The sequence below is a fragment of the Fusarium pseudograminearum genome, chromosome 1 (assembly GCF_000303195.2).
Source record: "Fusarium pseudograminearum CS3096 chromosome 1, whole genome shotgun sequence".
In the NCBI taxonomy this organism is placed as follows: Eukaryota; Fungi; Ascomycota; class Sordariomycetes; order Hypocreales; family Nectriaceae; genus Fusarium; species Fusarium pseudograminearum.
Genome location: NC_031951.1, coordinates 9,555,755 through 9,579,407, shown reverse-complemented (window position 1 = coordinate 9,579,407; position 23,653 = coordinate 9,555,755). Strand labels below are relative to the sequence as shown.

Below are 23,653 nucleotides of genomic sequence, written 5' to 3'. Positions count from 1 at the left end.
ATGGTTACCTTCTCTATCCCCGGCGACAACGAGCTCGCCGAAGCCGGCAAGAGCACGCCTCGACCGCGTCCTGCGCTGCCTTTTGCGAGGCGCGGCTACGTCTCAACACCATTAAAGAACAGCCGTCTCGGCGTTCCTCAGAGTGCGCCGTCGCGGAGGGTGTTGACGACTCGCGATGAACAGCCAACAAGCAGCCTCAACAGATCAACAATCTCTACCGCCCGGAATATTTTCCGGGCCTCCACAACCGACAGTCCTTCTATGACTCCTTTCTCTCCGAACATCCCTCAAAATACCCCAAAGAAAGTGTTCGCGCTAGGCGCTACCCCCGAGCCGAATCGCGTCTTTCGAGAGTCGACAGCGCAGGCTACCCCCCGGGGCATGGCAGCCAAGACTACTTCCAAAGACCTCTTTCATATGCGTATCGCGGACCCCGATCCTGAGCTATCTGGCGAGGTTCTGACGAGGAAGATCCCCCAAGATTGGAACAACAAGGGCTCCATCTACGCCGACCAATTCCTCTCCCATCTCTGCCCCTCTGAGTTTGATGACGAGCAGCGACGGCAATTTTTCTGCATCCTCGATCTTCGACGACTTAAATACGCAGCCAACGAGATTTTCTCCCAGAAAGATTGGAAGCTCAATGTCATCAACTTTGCAAAGGAGTTTGAAAAGAGCAGGAGCATTATTCTTCTGCGATACGGTCTCTACGAATTCCAGAACGTTAAGCCTTCAAAGGATGTCCTCAAAAGATGGCGCCGTGAACACGGTCTCCCTGAACCAGAGGAGGACAATGACGAGCCTACCCCTACCAAGGTCACGGCAGCTAAAAAGCGCAAGGCGGATGATGAGGATACCGATATGAAGGACTCTTCCACCAACAGCAAGCGACGTGCTCCCGAGCATGAGGAGGATGTCCAGGAGCAACAAGCGCCAGCTCCTGTCCCTGTCCCTGCGTCTACCCTGGGCAAGAACAAGCGAAGGTCGTCTATCGGCGATGAAGCTGATAGCCAGCCATCCAAGATGCAGAAGGGCCAAGCGTCTGCGGCCAAATCTCTTTTCGAGAAGATCGCCAACAAGTCATCTACTACTCCTGTCAGCTCTCCCCTTAAGCCTTCTGCCAAGCCTGCCGACGACAATGCTGCTGCCAAACCCAACCCCTTTGCGTTCAACAAGACCAACGGATCCGGTAGCTCTCTCGCTCGCAGTATTTTCCAGAACCCCAAGCCCACCAGCACTGCTGGTGCCTCTGGTGGCAACATCTTCGGTTACCTTTCTGACGCCAGCTCAGCCAAGAACAGTGGTGTTGACGCTGATGCCGAGAGTGAGGCCGATTCTGATGCAGAGGACGATAGCCAGGGCGATGAGCCAAGTGCGGCAGCAAGTGGCGCTGAAACTGCTTCCCAGGTTGGCAATGGTTTGTTTGGACAAAAGACTGCCCTTTCTAGTGGCCTGGCCGCCGGATCTAGTGCCCCTGGTACTAGGGAGAGTACTCCTGGCCTAAGTCTGTTTGACCGAGTTACTAAAGATACCGATGGACAACCCGTGCGTCTGGAGGATAAGGCTGAGGTACCGGCTGAGAAGCCTTTCCCAAAGCTTGCTGACCAAACCTGGAACCCAAGCACTACCCCTATCAAATTTGCTCCATCTGCCCCTGCCTCTACAGGCCAGGCTGCCTCTCTTTTCGGAAAGGCCACTTCAGCGCCTACAAGCTCTTTGTTCGCCAACAAGCCCGCCACTACTTCCAACCTCTTCGGTGCTGCTAAGCCTGCCGAGAAGGCGTCAACGCCCTCGGACCATGCTGATAAGACTGGCGGCGACGAATCCGACAAGGAGAACGATGAAGCGCCCAAGAAGTCCATGTTCGAGTCCAAGGCTTCCGCTGCCCAACCAAGTTTTGGTTCCATGTTCTCCAAGCCGGCTACTGAGGCGGCCAAGGCTCCAGAGCCTGCCAAGCCTGTCACCAGTTTGTTTGGAGCCAAGCCTGATGATACGGCAAGCACTCCCGCGCCAACTACCAACCTTTTTGGTGCTGTGAGCAAGACTGCTGAATCTAGCGGACCTGTGATGCAGTCTTCGACATTGTTCGGAGCTAAGCCATCTGGTGATGACAAACCTGCTGCCACTGAGGCGCCAAAGACTTCGCTCTTTGGTGCTCCTAGTACCTCGGCGGCAAATGGCGAGTCGACTACTGCTACCTCTTTGTTTGGCGCAAAGCCCACAACTACCGCCAGCAATCTGTTTGGCAACACTTCAACACCTGCTGCTGCGCCTTTATTCGGTGCTCCTAGTTCCAGCGATGCGACTGCAGCAAAGAAGGATACTCCTGCCGCAACCTCCATGTTCAGCTTCGGCGGGGCTTCCAACGGCGCTGATAAGATCAACGGTGCTGCAAAGCCTCTGTTTGGTGCGCCCCAGTCCCCTAAGCCGTCTTCTGGAACAGCCGGGCTTGATGGTAGTCCCATGAAGCAAGATGAGCCATCGCCGGCTAAGAGGGCCTTTAACGGAAGAACCGCGTCGGGCGCGTCTGCACCCATCTTCAGCTTTGGCGGCTCAACCACCCCCGCTGCCGCCCCTCCCTCTTTCGGCGGTGGTGCTTCAGGCACCTCTACGCCTTTGTTTGGTGGTGCCTCCACGACTCCTGCTGCTAACGACGTAGGCGCGTCTTTCGGCTCCAACTCCTCTGCCTCTGGAAGCTTCGGGTTCCAGTTTGGAGGAGGGGGGGGAGGCAACTCGGCTTCTTCTTCATTCAACAACCCTTTCGCATCCGGTAACAATGGAGGTGACTCGGGCGCTGCCCCATCATCAAGCGGAGGCATGTTCAGTTTTGGAGCTTCTTCTGCGCCTTCTGCGCCTTCTGCGCCTTCCGGCGGCGCCGCACCTTTCCAGTTTGGCGGACCAAGCAATGCAACGGCTTTTGGAGCAAACAACAGCACTCCCGCTTTTGGGGGCGCTTCTGGATCTTCTGGGGCACCAGGATTCAGCTTCACGGGAGCCTCACCGACACAAAACGCAACACCGACATTTGGATCCAACCACTCTGCTCCGGCCTTTGGCAACGGCAACCTTCAACCGCCTGCTGGTGGTTCTACCACCGGGACCAGTAAGTCTCCTTTTCCACATCGGAAAATCGCCCCACTAAAGCGACGGGTGTAGACACACCGTTTAGTCTTGGGGGAGGCTCTAGCCTGGCCACTACACCAGCTGCCGGGACCCCGGAACCATCCACCCAGGCCGAAGGAACCGCCGGAGGCGATGACGAAGGCGAGAAGCACGAGCAGGTCAACTTGACCGAAAACCTGGAGCAGGACGAAGATGTTGTGCATGATGTGCGAGCAAAGGTGTTGAAGTTTGTGCCGGCTGGGGACAAGTCGGACGACAAGAAGCCCAAGTCTCAGAGTCCATGGTCTACACAGGGTGTTGGTGCTCTTCGATTGCTCAAGCACAAGGAGACCAACGTTGTGCGTCTTTTGTTGCGAGCTGAGCCTCGTGGGCACATTGCCATGAACCGAGCTGTTCTTCCCGATATGTCATACAAGGCAGACAAGAAGTATGTCAAGATGACTACATCGAATGAGATGGGAGATGGACTTGAGACGTGGATGATTCAGGTTAAGACGGCGGATATGGCGAAGGAGCTTGCAGAGGCGTTGGAGAAGAACAAGGTTCATAATAAGAAGTAATGCGGAAGGAAATTCGGGGATAGTATATTAGAAGCACACGATAACGTGCTTACGTAGAAAAGGTAAGGTTCAAGGAGCAGCATTGCGGGCGTTGTTAAGCATTCGAGGTTTATACTTCTTTTTTTGTTTTCTCCGGGTGGATTTATCTTTTAGAACATCGTGGGAGGAGCTCAAGCAGACAAAGATTGACTTGACTACCTAGGTACTACAAGGAATACAAAAAAAGGAGCTTTTTTGGCAAGATATCTTCGTTTTCGGTGCTTGTCAGGAGAATTGGAGTTTGCTGTGATGAGATTTGTAGCTGGACGTTATGCTATGAATCAATTGTACAATATGATCCCGGTACCTAATTAAGAGAAAATGAATTCAATACGACAGTTTGAATTGTACTGGTTCAAATCTTTCATAGCTCATCAGTAAGTTTCCCAGATAAATTGAGGGATCCAAGAATGCCTAGCTAGGTTTTGTAGTTGTTTGCGCAACTCAGAATCAAGTAGACAACAAACAAACCTAGATAGTAGCCATATCCATATGGCAACACTCGAGGCTGAAGATGGACGTTCTCATGTGAAACGCGGGGGCGGGGATCAGTAAGGCCCGGGAAGCTCAGGGCAGGTGCGGCACGCGTCGCGTCAGATTTCCCCAAGACGATGCATGAACAAAAAAGATTTGGCTCTAAAACAACAACTTTCCAGTCTCTGATCGACCCTTGAAAATATGCCCAGGTAATTTAACCTTCTCCGGGAAGCAAACTCAATTGCGATGCTCACGTGTGCTCGACAGGGAAATTATCACGATCCAGGCCGGGCAGTGCGGCAACAGCAGTCAGTTCATCCCTCCCCCGCCACTGTCCCCATCAGCTACAGACCGCATCCATCACCCTCTATAATGCGCTCACAAGCTTCACTTCCGGCACTCTTCTCGATCGAATATAAATACGGATAGTGGCTATGGCTGACACTCTTCACGTACACAGTTGGAAGTCAATTCTGGCAGCAGCTTTGCCAGGAACACGGCATCAGCCAAGACGGAAACCTCGAGGACTTTGCGACCGAGGGCGGCGATCGAAAAGATGTATTCTACTACCAGAGCGACGACACGCGGTACATCCCCAGAGCTATTCTTATAGATCTGGAACCTAGGGTGCGCCTCCTCCGATAAGTGGCAATAAGGCCGAGTGCTAAGAAGCTTTTGCAGGTCATCAACGGTATTCAGACTGGGCCCTACAAGAACATTTACAACCCCGAGAACTTTTATGTTGGCAAAGATGGTGTGGGTGCTGCCAACAACTGGGGTGATGGTTACCAGAGTGGTGAAGCGGTGTATGAGGACATCATGGAGATGATTGACCGGGAAGCTGATGGTAGTGACTCTCTCGAGGTGAGCAATCTTTAGAATGGGCGGGACTCGTTTACTGACTTTCTATGTTCTAGGGCTTCATGATGCTGCACTCAATTGCTGGTGGAACAGGCTCTGGTCTTGGTTCATTCCTCCTCGAGAGGCTTAACGATCGGTTCCCCAAAAAGATCATACAGACATACTCGGTCTTCCCAGACACGACGAACGCAGGCGATGTCGTCGTACATCCTTACAACAGTATCCTATCCATGCGCAGATTGGTCCAAAATGCTGATTCGGTTGTCGTTCTGGATAACGGTGCTCTGTCTCACATTGCTGCTGATAGGTTGCATGTCCAGGAGCCATCTTTCCAACAAACGAACCAGCTAGTGAGTACTACTATCTTGTTTAATTATGCTATGAAACCCCTTTGCGGCTGCGCGATTCAAGACGAGAGAGCTAACAATTGTCAGGTTGCTACTGTCATGTCAGCCAGTACGACAACTCTACGATACCCCGGCTACATGCATAATGATCTTGTCAGCATTCTAGCATCTCTTATCCCAACCCCTAGATGCCATTTCCTCATGACTGCCTACACGCCATTTACTGGTGATCAGGTCGAGCAGGCCAAGACAGTCCGCAAAACAACAGTGCTTGACGTGATGCGACGGTTGCTTCAGCCTAAGAACCGCATGGTATCAACTGTCCCCGGCAAGAAGAGCTGTTACATCTCTATTCTCAATGTAATTCAGGGCGAGGTTGACCCAACCGATGTTCACAAGAGTCTGCTTCGTATTCGTGAGCGACGCCTGGCTACGTTCATCCCTTGGGGACCTGCGAGTATTCAAGTCGCTTTGACAAAGAGAAGTCCATATATCCCCATGAGCCATCGTGTAAGCGGTCTCATGCTTGCCAACCACACAAGCATCGCAACGGTACGCGACATCTTTCCCCTTCACAGTGATATGTCGCACACATACTGACACATGCATATACAGCTTTTCAAGAGAATCCTAAGACAATACGACGGCATGCGCAAGCGCAATGCTTTCATGGAAGGATATAAGAAGACAGCACCATTCTCTGAGAATCTCAACGAGTTTGACGAGGCGCGGCAAGTGGTTGCAGACTTGATTGGCGAGTACGAAGCCGCTGAGGATGCAGACTACCTCAACCCAGACGCAGGGGAGAAGCCCACGTCTATAGAGACAGATCGACGAGTAGCGTAAGGGGGTATGTCACTACGGAACTGTAACGGTGAGAGGTTGGAGACTGCGTTTGAGGTAGTGGGGGTTGAGACGTCACGGCGGGTTGGATGTTGTTGACATTGCTTGTAGGCGTATTAGAGTAGGGCGTTTTGGGCGCCGGGCTCGGTTTTGGTTCGGCTTTGAAGGTATGTACAGACAGGGCTGGTCTAGTGATATCTATCATAGTGGGCAGCATATCTTTTGCCTACATATGATATTGATTCGATCGAATACGTAACTTTGACTGCTTTGATCAAATTTGATATGTCGCCAGTCGCGTGCTCCCCGCCTCGAGTCAGCTTCAACCAAGGCACTGAGTTGGTACCTGACAATGGCCTTGGTAGAAATCCCTGCAATGCTCCTCTTTAATAACAAACTGATCGATCCGCGATCCGATTTAGTGCATCCGAGTAAGAAAATGCGGTACAGAATCCATCAGAAACATCGTGGAACATGAGATGATGGCGGTTGTGGGGAATTACCCGGAGCTTTACGTACGGATGAGGCTAAAGTGACGTCAGTGACGTCACAAGAGTAAATCGCATCGTGATGTCAATTTTCAGTGTTTGTTACGAAGAGAAGATTCGTTCTCTGGGTGCTGAGAAGAAATATTAAAAAGGCGTTTGAGAAGTATTACAACTCATCACCATCACTATCACAATCAACTCTTCAACCACATCATCACAAGCCTTCTACAACACAAAAACCACAACCTTCAAACCAGTAAGTCACCCAGCACTTACACTTGAAAAAAGATTCAACATTCTAATATATCATCCAGCAAATCAATCAAGATGACTCAATCCAACGACCAGAAGATCGCCGAGGTTCAGGCCAACCTCCCTCTTCCCGACCAGCCCCCTACCGCCTCTGACTGGCAGTCTGCTGATGCCCGCAACGTCAACGTTGGCGCCGGCAAGGTCGAGGGCTCTGTCGGCACTGATGCCCACGCCCAGTCTGGTCTCCGTGAGCCCGCTACCAAGGGCGAGGAGGTCGACCTAAGCAACGTCGGCCGCGAGGGTGTTGAGAAGAACCAGCAATAAGTGCTGCGCTGTCTGTGTACGATATTGAGAGGAAAGGAAAGGAAACGGAGAGCGAGATTCGAGGAGGTTAATGATACCTACGTATAATCAATGAAGCGAACCATAACCATTGAACACTATCTTATCTTGGTGCAATACTGTTGTCTCCATCCTTCTCTGGTGATTTGTCTCTTGTGGTCCATCTAACTACCCCTATGACTGCATAGCAGCAGCACAGTCTCCTTTCCGTTGGGCAATTTGTGACTGCCAGGTGTTTATGTTTGCTTCTAAGCAAACTGGAAAACCAGTGTAGAATTGTCCTTTGTTAGATGCGTGGCCACTGGACAGTGACGGGCAATTCCCCGAATTGTACTCTCACAAAGCACAAACTGGACAGCATTTTGTTTATATACCAGGGAGCACTCAAGTTGGTATGCAACCAGGCTGTTTGACTTTCTATTGATCTGATCATCTGATCGAGATATCTCAATCATCTGTCAGTTTGATCTTGAATTAAGTGAGAGTTCAAGGACCAGAACACAGTCTCAAAGATGCCTCGACACACCACCCATGGCCTTCTCTTTGTCTTTTGAGAATACTGCAATAATGTGCGTTCACTCTATATACAATACATGCACGAAACAGTGCATTGACGGGATACCTGCCCTTGTCGACGACCATTCCAGCATCCGTTTACGTGTATTCAGGGAACTCGTCAATATCAGGGGTCGAACTAAGATATCCCTACTAGCTCTCCTACAGTTACATCAAAGCCGTTTTCATGTGATGATATGAGTCCCGGTAAAATATATATGAAACAAACTCACAGTGTACAGCAGCCAGACGTAGGCAAAATAGGTTAAGTAAATCTACGTTCTTGGCTGACCAGCTTACCCTGTATCATGTCATCACATCACTTGACGAACGCTCAATCAACTGAACCAAACCCATCCATGGGATCAAAAACAAACATAGACGGAACAAACAAGGACCTTGTGATATAAATCCAGTTGTAATTTACCACAAAAAAAAACCATCATCATCTGGACCAACAAGTCATATTTAACCGGCCTCAACAGCCATATCATGACAAAGACCAAGCATACCAACACACCCATTCTCGAAGGAAGGATTTCCGGGGCTTACACTGTGCCGCATGCAAGATCCTCTAAATGCTGCCTAGAAGATCAGAGACACAGGTGAAAATCTTGCGCCCATCTCTATCTCGTAAAGCAGAGTAACATTGGTAGATGAGAGATTTGACAATCGCGATTCAATAAGTAGAGCTAGACTGAAAGGAGGGAAAGACAGAGAGAAAAAAAAAAACCCCATGCCAGCGAGATATGATATGATATGACATTATTTGTATCACCAATAAATCTGCAAAGTTTGCTCTTTCAGCTTTGGAGAGAGGCAACGTGTGCTGTTTCGCTCGAGACGCGCTTGAGTACGGTTACACAGCAGACTTGGCCGCGACGCCAGAACTATATCATGACTCGCATCACAAAACACCAGGAACGCTTAGACACACGTCAAGGTAGTTAGTTAAGCCAGCTCAAAGATGCAGGATCTCAACGGGGAGGCATTCCACAGCCCCATGGTTAGTTTCTGCAACCAGACTTGGCAGCCAACACTAAATTTGAGATAAAATATAGAATCCACACCGAGTCTGTCTTTGCCTCAACTTGTTTCGCAGCCAAGAACGTATCTGCGTAATTAATTACAGGGCAGTGATGGCACTCAGCTCGCAAACCATCACCGATACAGTATGGCGCTGCCCCGTAACTAAAGCGCCTGGCGTTCGCCCTAACATCAACCTCAACCTATTGGATCCAGTACGCTTTGATAGCCCCCGATGCTGCACAGGCACACAGGCAATAGGGGCGTGCTTCAACCTTTTCTGATCAGACTCAGGAAGTCAGGAACTCACCCGGCATGGCTGCTAACTAAATCAGAGGACCCCGGATCAGTCACGGAGCCGCTGTCTCATATTCCCACATCATTTCTTCTTGGACCAGCTAACGAGCATTCTAGCGCTGTTACTGACTCCATTTCCTGGCAGTAAGATCAGCGGTGAGCAACATCTAGAGATGCTCCAGCCCTTGTCGTTGAACCACCTGATGGGGGATGCGAGATGGCGCATGAGTCTTGGACACTGGCCGAACTCGTCATTGAGCTGGAACTAACCAACCACGGTATTTCAGGCCTGATGATCGACACAACTACCCGAGAAAAGCGATTCCAGGGTCCTGCGGGTTTGATCTTATCGACGCCATGGTCAGTGCTAAACCCCAGCTTATGAGCCGGATCGTCAATAGCTCCAGGCGATTTGTATTTAACACAGCACTGTCTCATTAGACGGGCCCCATCAAGGGTTCTTGCACAGGGCAGAAACTGTACCGCCTGAGATCGAGTCGCATGAAGTGAGTATTCTGGCACGAACCCTGGAGACGCAACCTTCAGCTTCACCCCCTAGATATAGATCCCCTAGAACGATCATGCATATGGTATGGAATCTCCACAGGTGTCACATGCCGTAGCCAGATAGACAATCACCCATCTCCGTCCATATCAGTCAATAATGACCAAGGCAGGGTCCAACATGGCCCACGATATCGGGCATTGAATGTGCTGTCAGGCAAGACCAAGAGGATCCAGAGGACCCTTGAGAGACCCGTCTTGAGCTTCGTTAAACCCCTAACAGAGGCTACACGACTGAACAAACACCAAAGATGAAGTGCTGGCAAGGCGAGCCATCGTTCGGATTGGTCTACCGCAAGTTTGGCAGGCATACGCAAAAAGCAAACAGGGGGTTTGCGCAACCGTACCACATCCCTCTAGTGAATGAGAGAAACAAGTGAACCACAACTAAACCACGTTCAGCTCCATACACTCGTGCAACATCCGGACGATTTGCATACACAAGGTATGTAGACAAAGGAACTTTGACTGCGAGAGGATGCGTACGAGCTGATCAAAACGCGACTAGAAATCAACTCTTCCGGCATTCGAGTGAAATATTTGATAGCGGTTAGAAACAACTGCCGTGGTGATCAGGGTGACGAAAAGAGAGACAACATTGGCGCTCCTAGCTTGTCAAGATCGCCGCTTGGACACCTTCTCGAAGATTGATTTGGTGGGGGCTTCAATGCGTAGCTCGACTTGACTCATGATCATGCTTAAAATGTAGACAGACCCCTCAACCCCTGGCCAGTGTTGGTTTTGGTTGGTGTATTGGCATGACTTGTTCACAATGCTTGCGCATGGGTGTGCAACATATTATCCTCTTGACTTTCTCATTCATGCTTTGGCTATTGCCTTGTTGATGGATCAAGACTGTGCTTATTTTGAAGCGGATGCGTATGTTAGTAGTAGAGGACAAAAATGCCCTAGCAATCCAGTCAGAAAGAAAGATGTTGATAGCAAAGATATACTGCATTTCGTCTGAACCTTTCAGCACCAAAACTTGCCTTGCAAATGGACGAGTCACGCTTTGATTCAGAAGCAGGGGTCTGGAAAGCGTCAGCTTCCAGGATCTCCGCCCTGGTATAGGAGATGAGATACGATACGATACGATGCGATTCGATTCGATTCGATTTGATGTGCTGCCAGCCCATAACATGAGATGAGATGCAATATGATGAGAGTTGAAACACAGTTGAAGCCATTTCATTCGACCAGCAGAGGCCTGTTCAAAGATTCCGCCGAGATTCCATGCTGATTTCCAGCCCGTAGCTGGCCAGACTTGCGTAGTCGGGATCGATAGTTGTCCGCCATGCATGACTGGTTATTCATCACCACCCGCGCAGAAAATACCAAGAAGGCATCGGGTAGCAAGCGAACAAGCCTTCGATCATATCGTATGATGAATCACACCAGTTTGGGTCAAAGAAGGGGCAAGCAAGCCTCAATTGACCTAAAACGGGCAAGCCATTCGTGCGCTTGGTTAAGCTTGTCTCATTAGCCAAAGCTGGCAAGGCTGAGACGACGACTCGGTACCAGAAGAACAAGATGGGACACTATCTCGTCTCGCATCCGTGGAAGCGGCCATTGACCAAATCAGTAGACCAGTCCTTAGCTAAGAACATCCAGATAATACGCTAGCAAGAACATTGAGAGAGTTCTGGTGCGGAATTAAGTCCGAAGCCATCGACGCCAGACGTAAATGTAGAGCCGCCAAAAGGTCCAAGCGATGACTGCTGTCAGGTGTCTTCAGTGGCGCACTCGGTTCGAAGCCGCTGCCAGCTCGGTTAGCAAGCCCTCATGTCATTGAACGGAAGTGGCGGTTGCTCGAGATTTCTCTCGTATAAGCCAGCCTTTGGGTCGATTACTGACACAACACAATCGTCGATTGTACACTGTAACGGATAGGTATGCACGCCTCGCTTGGCATACATCTATGATCAGTCTTATCACAATCACCTGAGATCCAGTGAGCCTATCGTTCAAATTGATTAAGGTTCTTGTTTTGTTACTGGCTTGGGGGCCTGGAGGCACAAAAAGGCCTAAGTGTAAATGCTATACAGGTCAATAACACCTTCTTCGATGTTGGGCGACTTGGTAGTGCCAAGTTTGAAGAAAACAACCACCTACACTGATGGAGTCGCTATCTAACCTAGTGTGGCCTGAAGGATTTTGGGTTCTCACCAATCAGAAGACGCGGACTGTCTCGCCGAACCATGTCGACATTATAACCGATTCACTACAGCCGATAACTTACCTATCAAGCGGGCACTGTAGTTTTACAGTAGAGCGTGACTGTGATTCACACATAGGTAAATGGAGGCAATCACAGTAAAGCGTCAAAGCCGTGTAGTTGTTTGTGGCCATGGCCACATTTGGTTCTCATATTGCCGGCGGTTAAGGCGCAATGGACGCAGACTTGCCACAGTTATGGGTGAGGTTGGTACATACTATTAGTCTGGTTGCAGACTCGACTTTTACCAAGACAGGAAGCTCAATGTGTTCCAAGGGTCTTGCTGCATGTTTGACACGCACGCTGAGCTAATGGCAACAGCACTTCGATCGATCCATCCGCCTGTGGGCCCGATACAAGATTTGGCTCACCAGCTCACTGTATCCCCACAAAGCAGAATCAAGTCACAAAACATAGGGTCGGTGAATGGGAATGGACGCAGGAGGTGTCCGTGTTGTTGTTGACCCAAAGCGGTAGTGGTATTCGTGAGAAGAGCGTTGGCGTTACTATCGACTCCAAGCCAACCAAGATGTGAAAAAGGGGTGTATGGAAGCGCTGAAAGCGGTGTGGTGTGTTCGCGGGACGGGCAGGATCTCACTAGTGCACGGCGCCCTGGGATCAGACGATCGTGCTGTCGAGCCTGCCCCACATCCAGCCAGATCCCAGGGTTCCCGCCATTCCGTCCTGGTGTTGATGGAAATGGATCCTTGTCCTTGTTTCTCCTGAGTTGTTCAATAAGAATTGCTGCTCCTGGGTCTTCCTGCTCTCCTGTCAGGTGCTCAGTCGCTGGGTTTTCAGGCTAAACGCATCTATGCTTGCAACATGTGTCGATGTACGTACACATCCTTCTCTCACCAGTGGCAAACGGGTCACGGATTCTTTTGTGATAACTGAGTGTTCAACATGATGAGTTGTTGATGAGCCTTGACCGAGCGGGGTCCTAGCAAGCCCTCACCGATCGCTTCGGGCGCAACCCACCCTTAGCATGGAAAGCTGTATAGATTGTCTACGATAGGACTTGCACGCTGAAGTTGTCAGTACCGTAGACATGCGTGTACGTTGGCAGTGTCTCGGGGTCATGGCCTGGTTAGTGGTGTCGCCCGAGCCGTACAAAGTAGACCCAAGAACGAGAAATCGATCTACTGTTAAAGGTACAATACTTCGTAAGTTGTCCGAGGAGGTATAGCCACGTCATTGTACCGACCGTGACCTCGATCGGCTGGGGTTGACTGAAATGCTGACCTTGCTTTGGGGCCGTATTACTGTATTGCGTCCTGACCGAATCTTCTTATGCTCAAAAGTGCTCGCAATGGGACGATAAAAACGACCGCGAGTTCGAATTCACAGCTCGCTTACCAATTGTGACGGCATGTGCGGCCACAACTACTGTGAAGCTTCAGTTTGTAAGGATGTTACGACCTGTGATGAGACCTCGGCAGTTGATGGCCCTCGAGGGAACGAAAAGCAAAAAGTCCGCCTGTTCGCATGTACTGTCACACTAGGGATCGTACGCTTGAACCATGAAGGCCTCATATGCTCGCTCAACACGAAGTGCCTATTCAAACAAGGATGTGACCAATGGCCCTCTTTGACGTGGTATCTCAGATCGAGTCTGGGGTTTGCAACATGGTGCAGGAGAAGATACGATTGCCATACGACTCGCCGTGCATTGTTGCTGCTGCGCTTGTCGGCCTCTGAAGAAATGAATAAGACGAATGGGGTGCCGAGAATAATAAACTTGCATCCAGCTGAGTCTTGACAAGCATTGTTTATGTGTTGCTTTTTCGAGCGTTGTGCATCATCGAAACCGTTGAATCGAGAAGCTGCAGGGCGGACACATTTGGACCATGGGGTCGGGTGTGCGCGGTCAACATCCATGGTCGGGATGTGCCGTTAACCAAGCACTGGCGGGTGGTATTGGCCATCTTTGCGTTAATTATGTACGGTGGGTAGGTGGCCGCCAACTGGATCTCACCAACACCCGTTACATTTTAGGCTCAGTTGGTGATGGACTGTGCAAGATATGCATCGGAGCGCACATGTGGATAGACTCTCGGCGAATATTACGCGAGAGCCCGTCTTGAAGATATTTGTCAGAGCAACCACAGGATGGGGAGCAATCACTGTGTTTGTAAAAACAGATAGTAAGATGGTGTAGACAGGTAACGGCGCAATGTTTCTCAGGCCAGGATGCTATCGCATTGGCAGTTTCTATTTCGTTGAGGAACCATGATGAACGAGAGATCGATTTGCGAAGATCCAAAGGAGGCACAGCAAAGCTGGTGAAGCCGGGGGTTGAAACCATCAAACAGGGTGACAGCGCTTGCATGAGATCCATCGGTGATGAATCTCCAAAATGACATTTTAGGTAGCCACGCCGGCAACCAGTTTTATCGTTTCCGATATTTGGGATGATCAGCGGCGGTTGAGCTGGCGCAGAAGTAAGGCCAGCCGGGGTCATATTCGAATATCACCTATGACCAAGCAGGAAACTGGTGCCTCCGAGTCCGAGTCCACTGGTGATTGTCGCATGCATCTTAACAGGCAGGCATCACCATTAGAAAATCGCCTGATGATCTGCACGTCGTAAAGGCGTTTGGACTTGGAAATTTCCGAACACGATTCGCCAAGGGGTTTGAAATGGTGTTTGAGGAGGGTTATTGAGAAGTGATGGAAGGAGGTTCAACCAGACAGACCCTCTTTTCCCTGACATCACTTTCAAGATACGGCAGTAGGTACTCCATACTACTAGGCAGGCACGCGAACACTTCGCTTAGGACCCACTGTCGATAATTGGCTCAATTCGGAATTTCCTTTCTCTTTGTCTCTGTTACTACTTCTTGCGGTAAAGACTTTCATTGAGGATACCTACTAGTACTTAGGTAAAGAGAGATGGATAAGATGAAGTTGTTCGAACTGACAGGGTACCAATAGCGAAAAAGACATTGAAATCCCAGCTTGTGACTGCCCCAGTTGTCTAAACTACGATCCACCAAACCATGAGGGTCAAGAGCAACCTTTGCAACCACCTGCCTCTGCTTACCTGTTACCTGCCATTCCAGAGAACAGTTGCATAAATACCTACCCAGTACTAAGGTATCAAGGCATCGAGATGGCACGGTGACCGAGGGAAATGTTGAACAGACGACCTCCAACATTAACGGCAAAGCTTGTGTAGTTTGCGTGTACAAATTATAACTGTTGAAACTTTGGAAGCCCCAAGGGAACAGTAAATTAGACGTACATAACCTAGTACCCTGAGAGAGTAAAATTTGTAGATCTGTATTTCCAGGGGTCATGGGAGGACTGCAACCTTGTTACAGTGGAATTCGCTGATTTGGCCAACGGCCAAGCATCAGCATACAGGGCTCGACTTTACGCAGCGTAGGAAAGCACGGTAGGTAGTATCGTGTGTTGTTTTCACCATCTCGTGCATTGCCTTTAATCAACTTTGCTTGTCCCGTCTTTCGCTAGCCCGACTCCACATCCAGGTAATTCCTAATCACCTGAAGAGCGGTTTCGAATGTCCATGCTCTCCTCACTACGTCAGTATATTCTTTTCCAAGAGAGAAACTAAAACTCTCCATCATGTATGCTTTTCTTATCAAAGGGAGTTTGCTAGTTGTTAGGATTCAAACGCAGTTTGTCCGCCCTGCATTCAATGTCCACCACGTGTTCCATTCCTAGTACAGTCCAGTCCAGTATGGTTTGGTTGGCAGCTGTTGGATATGGGCATTGGGATCAACTTTGCTCGTCCTCTGAGGCCCCCCATTGAACGACGGTAAACATCCACATCACAAGTGAAACACATCGCTATTGGATACCGGTGACTGATAAAACGCTCCGGAAAATAACAGAAATCCTCCAAACCGAACAGAGGAGCACCACAATGGCTCCAGTACGACAGGTAAGCTAAGCTAAATGGCAGCTTGCAGGGAACGATGCAACATGGCTGGAGTCATCCATTCGATCTATTTTTCTCTTGGTGTCAGACTTGCGGGCGGGCCTGGGAACGACGGGAAATACATGCTAGATCAATGCTGGTCGGTAGGGATAAAAGGATAACATCGGTCGATACGATATAGTACTTTGGGGTATTGTGGATCGAAGTACCTGGATCTTGCAGCGCGGCCCAGGCCATGACCGACATGTGTGTAATCTGTAGGGGAGAAGCCAGCTGAGACGGGCGCATCTGATCTGTCTGATGCAGTGTGCGGAAACCCGGCCGTCTCTCACTCCCTATGCCACCATCATTGGAGCGAGGCGCGGATTGTGCGCTGCGAGTCTCAAAGCTATCGTTCTTGTCGTTAGACGCTGATGAAACCCCAATCCCTGATGGGAGACTGCGCTGCGCTGCACCACCGCTTAGGATCACGGACGGATATGTAGGGATCCACGAATGTCTGATGAGTTGGCCGTGTAACCGTGAAGCTGATATGCAAATATCTCACCCAACTCGATCAGTCGTGCACCCCCCCTTTCCTTTGCTCATTGCACCTCAAACAATTCATTACATACGTGCTGACGATGCAATACGGTACGGTACGGAACGGATACCGTCCAGTTGAGTACGATGCGATGCAAGCAATTGCACTGCACTGCACGACTGAGGCAACGAGCCGGGAGGCGTTATCGGGGAGGCTGAGCGACTACGTTATTATTAGTTAGTGCTCAAGGATCAAGCTTGAGTACCTCAAGTACCGTACCGTGTAATAAATAAGTTTCATAGCGCGATCGATATCAGGCCACCTCGCAAGCCCTCGTCGCAGTCAAAGGATGTTCTAGGCTTCTGGTCTGGCACGCCCTGATCCTGAGATCTTTCAGTTCCGGGCCATTAAAGCCTAACCCGATGGACGGTCGCTGTCTAGTGTGATGGGCTTGCCTGGGGAAGGCTTAGCTCTGGCAAGAGACACACGATTTGAGGCTGATGGTGGGCGAGGGCTCAGTGTCAATGGTTCCGGTTGGTCTCTCGCTCCAGCCGTGCGCTACGCCGCATCGTGGGGATCTCATGATCGTGTCCGCTGGGATTCTCTCCTCCAGCGTTCGAGATCTGACCCCTGACGACATTGGACGTTTCTGCCGTCCGTGTCACAGCACCTTTCAGCGTCCATGTGTGGTAATCGGGCCTAGTAAGCCCTGCGCCAATAAACAACAGGCAGCTGCTGGACATTTAACATTGGCAATTGGCTGACCACCCCATCCCATACCATCATGTACTGTGGCATTCTCAATCCTAGCGCACTGAATCGACGATTAATGTCTCCAACGTTAGATCCCGACCGTTGGAACTTTTTTGCCTGTTGGTTTTAACGCCACGGATTCGAAGCGAAGAAGGGCTGTGTAACTGCATTTGGGATGGTTTGGAGCCGGGTCAGGCTGGGCTAGGCTGTGTCGTGTCGACGGGCAGGTTTCTAATACCTACCTATGTACCTGGCATTGGATAATATCAAAGGTCTGAACAGTTCTGTCCTTTACAGGGCGACGGAGGGGTTTCTTTTTCCTGGGTTGATTCATGGTTTGGATCATCCCTTCCATCTGTTCCCGAACCTGACTCGATATTAAACAGGGGTCACCGATAGCCTTGGACTTGTTACTTGAACAAAACAACCCGAATCAGTCATGGACTTGCGAGGTGCAGAAGCGAACGACATGGCACCCGTGAATCAAATTGACAATCAAAAAGCAAATACATAAAACAACGTCAGAGGAATACTTGCGGGGTGGCCCGACTGCTTAAACAAAGGGACAAACGCTGATGACAGCTTTGTACACCACAGACAGCACAGCATAGGAGAAGTACAAAGCCGTCACATCACATGAGAGGATACCTACTTCATATCTAGCTCCATGTATGTGTTTTTCTCTCCACCGGTTGTTTTTGGACCGGTGCAACAGCTCAATCAAGCCGAGTAATTCTCGTTTGCGCACAAGATCAGGCCAAACTCATGCAGCTGGCCAACAAAACGAATGTCAAGATCCGATGCTTGTCATTTAGATCGCCCATCTCTGACCCGAATCCGATTTCGAGGAAATCTCTCTTGATCTATTCGCTGTATCTGGGGCTGACATGCATTGTGGGTATAGCATCGGGGATATATGTACGTATATACCTAGGTACCGAAGGATGCATTTTAGGCGAAGACCACACATGTGAACAGGCAGTGTTTGCGCATCTGCGGCCACGATTGACAGATGAGAAATAGTACAGACCAGTATTACTTGACAAGGTTCTTTTGTTATTTGCTTTTTTTGTATCCTGGCAAAGACCAAGTTGGTTTTGCGAGGTGGTGCTGGAAAACGTATGACTTGCATCCTCGATCAGCACATGGAAGAATCTGCCGAACCAGAAGAGCATATGCCGGCCAACTAGATCAAGGCATAGAGATACGACAACAAAAGCAACTACCCAAGTTACCTAGTCAGTTAGCAAATCTAGAAGAGGAAAGAAGAGAGGGAGGGAAAGAAGAAAAAATCTCAGATCCTCCTGCAGGGAACCTCGCTTACATCGCGCCTCTCGATAACTGCGGAGTGTTTAATGTTGATGGGCCATGGAGCTAAGCCAGATGGGACATTTTAGGACCTGGCTGCCGTCCAAGATGGAATGGAAGCAACTGGGGCTTCCACCGGTACTGTACGGCAAGGTAAATATGTGGAGATGCTACTTCCTACTCATGCCCCTAAATGCTCTCTATTCCTACTATGTGCTGGGTCAGGTCTTGTGGGCACTAGAAGCATGCTAAATATTTCCATTCATCCGTAGGTCCAAGACAACAGACTCTTGTTCTGTTATGTGCTCCATTCAGTTTGCTAGTTAGATTTCTTATCCCTGAAGAGGAATTCATTCTGATCGGGTAGAAACGTGGTTGTTACGTACTTGCACAAGCACAAGGACGATTGCATTGGCAGAATTCTCCGACTTGTGCCAGCCCCCGTAATTGAACAACGTAACGTTGTGTGTCACTGATTTCTCCAGAAGGAAGGAGGAGACAGACGAGATACAGTATCCCAACTTGGGTCCAGTCCAGTCCGTGTCTCACCAAGACGCAATAATGGGTATACAAAGGAAATCATGACCAAATTCAGGGTTACTGGTAGATTTCGATATCACCAAATACCTATCCAACAACGATGCACCCCCATGGCCTATAGGAATAGACCGGCCCAGCCAAGATTGATAGGTAACCAGTTCGAAAGCAAAGAAAAACTCCTCTGGTACTGCATGGTCACACAACATCAAGTTGCACGGCATGGCCGTTTTTGTCAGGGTTGAATGCACGAACTGCCCAACAAGGGAGAAACCTTCATCAAAACACGGAGCCCTGGTCCTTGTCAACTAAGCTCATGTCATGACTTGACATGTCTCTCTCAACGGCGGCACAGCCGATGGATTTCCCAAGCGACTGGAAACAGTAATTAATATCTTCAAACGAGATTCAAACTTAAGGCCGGATGAACGAGACCCAGTAAACTGCCAGGGAGACCCATGCCACGGTGAGAACCATCTGCTCTTCCATGTGACGCATGCACACGATCCCCCAAAAAGAACAGGACCCTGGCCGACGAGATTACGGACAGTAGAAAAATCTATCCACGTCTAGAAAGTGCCGGTGCACCGGCCAGGGCTTCTAGCGCAGAACTTGAAGAGTTATTCGACACCCTTATCCATGTTATTCTGAGACATGCACGTAGTAATTAATTTACTGACTATGCGAACCGCTCAACCTTATGCTGATCGTGGTATAGTAATGTCCCGATTACGAGATGGACTGTAATAATCAGAACAGGAGACACACGTCAAAATGGAATCGTCGCCTATCGTACTAAAATGTGAAATAAAGAGCAGCCAAGGATGTGCAGGCCCTTGCCTCTTTCATGCATCGTTCTGGAAGACCAGTGGGAATGGAAAGCCTTGTTCCAAAGGAAATTGGGCGATTGCACGCCAGGGTAATGCTGGGGATGTCAAATCAATCGGGCCACCGGGATAATGCGGTATTGTGCTTGTACAGTGACATCTGTCATGAGCATACAGTGTATTGCTTCCCTCGACGTACGAGCCGACGAGGCCTTATTGTCAACCAGGTGGGTTTTTCCATGTCAAACCCCAGGCGAGGAAGGTCAATGGAAGTCCTCACCAGATCATTCACCCACAGCTCAAGCAATAGCCTATCAATATCTGCTTTGGCTTGGATTGGCTTGTTTCGCCGGTGAGAAATCCATGTCATGGAACATCCTTGGCTGGTCAAAAACCATCTACGATTGACCATCGGCTAAAACAACCTAGACCAAGGAACCAAACGACCAACTAACTGTCTTTGCCTAACAGACATTGGGCGACTTTGAAGGGCATATAACCCACTGGAACCCGTATAGACGCTACGTATCTTATCTACGCATGCATCTCCATTGATCTCATCTCATGTCATTTCTGGCTCGTCAGTATGAGCAGAGTGGCGAACTTGTGCACCACACACGTCCATGGCGGTGCACTAAGCAAGGGCGTGTCTGATCTCGAGAGATTAGGTCCGCGGGTCATCTCTGCGCTGCTAGTGATGTGAATGGACAACCCGCCAGCTCGGCGCCAGTCGACGATTTCGCGTGGTGGCGGATGAACCATCCCTGCGGGAAGGGAGCCGCGGGGCACCGTTCGGATTGGGTTTCTTACACAGGGACCTGCGGGCCACACGTGCTGAAGCTCAAATAAAGTGTCAAATGGCAGGCAGCTCCAGAAAGCTACTAAGTACTTTGTGGTAAGATAAATGCCCGCCAGTACCTTTGCAGCCAGGTGGGCTTGCAACTGCTTGTAGCCTGGTCCTTGCCCACTGACGTACCTGGCTGCGGTGCCGCCCATCCATCGGAACAGACCCAATCTGCATCTGGAAAGTAGCCCATCGCTCCCAAATCTCTTTGTTCGTTGTTGTGGACTCACAATAGGCAGGCAAGCCATTCGCGGGCACGATTGTTCATCTTGGTGAACGTGTGTTTCCTCAACGTAATAAGTGTCGGATCCTGATATCTGGAGTTTCATTTTTAGCTCGAGCCTTGAAAACTTTTGTTCCCACCTCTTTTCACGTCAATTTCGTTCATCTCCCATCTGAGTCGTCATAAGTAATGTTTCCCGTCTTCTTGCCCCTATTCACCTTGAGCTAGCATGCGCTCCTCCTGGCTCGCATGCCCTCTGTTCCATTACAGGGGACAAGCTTTCACAGTGATGCAACTGCACTGTTCAACACTACAGTCGACAGGGGACCTGACCTGTATAGGTACCGGATCGAAATGTGACCTGTCGATGAGAGACCATTTTGCTACCCAAATTGTTCATGTCCAACACCAGTGCCAGAAGTGCTGCAACATGAACATCCAAATGAATAATATTCATAATATCGACGCATATCCCAACCGGCCGTAACTCTAACGTCAGTTTCGACTCTCATGAAGCACCCACCCACTGTGTTGCGCTGACCACCGTGTATCACTATGTACTTGTGTGCTTGCCAACAACAACGGAACCGAGTTAAGGTGGCTCGTGCCCTTGCGGCAGCATCAGAAAAAGCCGCCAGTTCCCAGTCATGCATTGGGGGTGGTCCAGGGGTGTCTTTTGGTACGTACTGCTTGTTGACCACTCAAGCCAGACCGCTGCTGACCCCATGGAGCAGGGCCCCCCAGAAATCGTACCATTTTGCAGAAGTTGAGATTGGAGATCTCCAAAGCCTAGCCGCTACCGTCATGCCCCAGCCATTGGTGCAGAACATGACAAGGTCTGTGTTGGAAGCAACGGCAGTGAAGACTGAAGAGTGCATCATTGTCTCGCTTTTTCTCCGGCTTCTCTTTCTCTAGTCTTTTTCTAGCACCAGAATCCCTAGGGAGGAATGTTTGGGTAACGGACTGCGGATACGCACCAGGTTCCAAGGCATGCTTTCACACTGATGACGAACATGGCATATATGAAGAGATGCGCGTCCCCTAAGATCTTGCTTGCCAGAGATGAGATGCCACCACAGCCCTAGAGCAACATGGGGTTTTCAGTCTTTTTCCCCTGGTCAACTTCAAGGCCAATCATCCTTGTTTGCTCCCATGGCCCACCCATCCATGATCGATTTTCTTCGGATCCCTACCGTTCCCCTTCCCCATCTATACCGTATCGTAGACCGTCCTGCCGTCGTGTCCCCTAGCCAGTGGGAGCGAATCTCGAAATCCTTGTAGCACGGGCGGTATCTCTATCCGTGACCGTTTCCCCCAGGCGTCACGACCTAACGCCGTATGGACGTGATCAAGAACACTTACTAAAAGTCGCGCTTGCTGGTTGACTTGTCTGTGACATTGGATGTCTCGTAAAGATTGTCGTTTTTGGGATAAGATTACCAGTATCTGATCCTTCAAGTAGTTCTTTATCGGAAGATTTTGTGTGTTCGAGGGTAAATGGGTATCGATTCGTTCAGATGGAATATTGCTGACTCGGTAAACGTATAGTCGCGCTAGACTGGTTAATTGGACGGATCACTGACAAACAACCGCGTCGCTGTTTCTGCTGTACTGGACGATCCTTTTATTGTTAGTGTCCACGCTGGAGGCTGGGCTTTTCCAACATGCGTGTGCTTTGCTTCAACGGGTGTTTAAATAAAAAGACGTTGGATTGGACTGCCTACTTACCAGCATGACCAGTAGATGCTGATTGTGGATTGTCGCTTGCTTGCTTGTCTGCTAGCTGTAGTATCCTGATATGTAGCATGCACGTCTGCATATTAATTAGTACATATCGTCAAAGGACGACTGATCGAGGCGTTGATCTCACATCTGACTTCTCGTAGCGCAATGCACTGTAGCTCAGTTGGTGATTTTCAGGCGGCTGCACTGCTTGGGTTGCTTTGCTTCTGTCACATCGCAGTTCCTTCCGTTCTATACCTTGCCTCGCCTTGCTTTGCCTTGCCCACCAGGCCTGCCTCGCAGCTTGTAACTGCGCAATATTCCTTCCTCTTTCCGCTGCCCTTTTCCGTTCTCTCCCTCCTTCTATCTGTCTTTCTCGCACCTCCACATTCCCGCAGCAACAAAGAGATTACCGACTTCTTTCCCCTGACCTCGATCTTAGAATCTCTCTCTCTCTTCTTTCAAGCTCTTAACCCACCTTGGTCGACTTGTCCCGTACTTACATTTCAGTGCCCCCCGCGCTGACTCAAGCGCCTGCAGAGACACCGCCGTCCGCAGCAGCAGCAGGATCTGTCCTTGCCCGCCATTCTAGTGGCCGCGCTGCCCGGCTCCGTGTCTGTGTGCAATACGTTATTATTGCACTATCCCTTGCTGGTCAACCCATCCCAGTCTAGTCCTCACTCTACCAGAATTTTGCGCAACTTGTGAGAGAGCAGAGAGAGGGAGAGGGAAGCCAGGAGGTGATCACCAAAAGTCAATTCGAAATACCGACGTCGTCAATCAACAACAGCGCCAGCACTCGAGTCATCGTCGGTACAGGTTCTGGTCAACCGACCTTTCTACATTCCGACCCCTAGCTTCGCGCCGCGCGCGCCAGGTCTCGTCCACGTCGTGTCGAGCAAATTCCTCTACCACCCAAAGCATCGTCTACCTCGAGATTTCCAGCAGTCACATCTGCTAGCTTCGACTTTGTTGCCAACAGGTGCAATCCAGTGCCGCGATTTCTGAGCTCCACCCGCCCGA

At 50.0% G+C, this 23,653-nt stretch overlaps 2 protein-coding genes across 2 annotated transcripts, besides 2 other annotated features; both read left to right on the top strand.

Annotated features, from left to right (window-relative positions):
* On the top strand, positions 1–7,314 carry FPSE_03892 (uncharacterized protein; the record flags this gene model as incomplete). Its single annotated transcript, XM_009257010.1, has 8 exons — positions 1–3,103; positions 3,157–3,679; positions 4,667–4,826; positions 4,881–5,063; positions 5,117–5,410; positions 5,495–5,959; positions 6,023–6,249; positions 7,053–7,314. 8 exons carry the CDS (start codon positions 1–3, stop codon positions 7,312–7,314), a joined length of 5,217 nt encoding a protein of 1,738 aa, XP_009255285.1.
* A 3,538-nt stretch (positions 7,315–10,852) lies between these two features.
* Positions 10,853–10,895: a microsatellite.
* A 4,983-nt stretch (positions 10,896–15,878) lies between these two features.
* On the top strand, positions 15,879–16,307 carry FPSE_03891 (uncharacterized protein; the record flags this gene model as incomplete). The annotated part of the gene is made up of 3 exons (XM_009257009.1): positions 15,879–15,896; positions 16,116–16,139; positions 16,200–16,307. The coding sequence occupies 3 exons, from the start codon at positions 15,879–15,881 to the stop codon at positions 16,305–16,307; spliced, it is 150 nt and encodes a 49-aa protein (XP_009255284.1).
* Positions 16,308–22,887: 6,580 nt separating this feature from the next.
* Positions 22,888–22,914: a microsatellite.
* Positions 22,915–23,653: the final 739 nt, after the last annotated feature.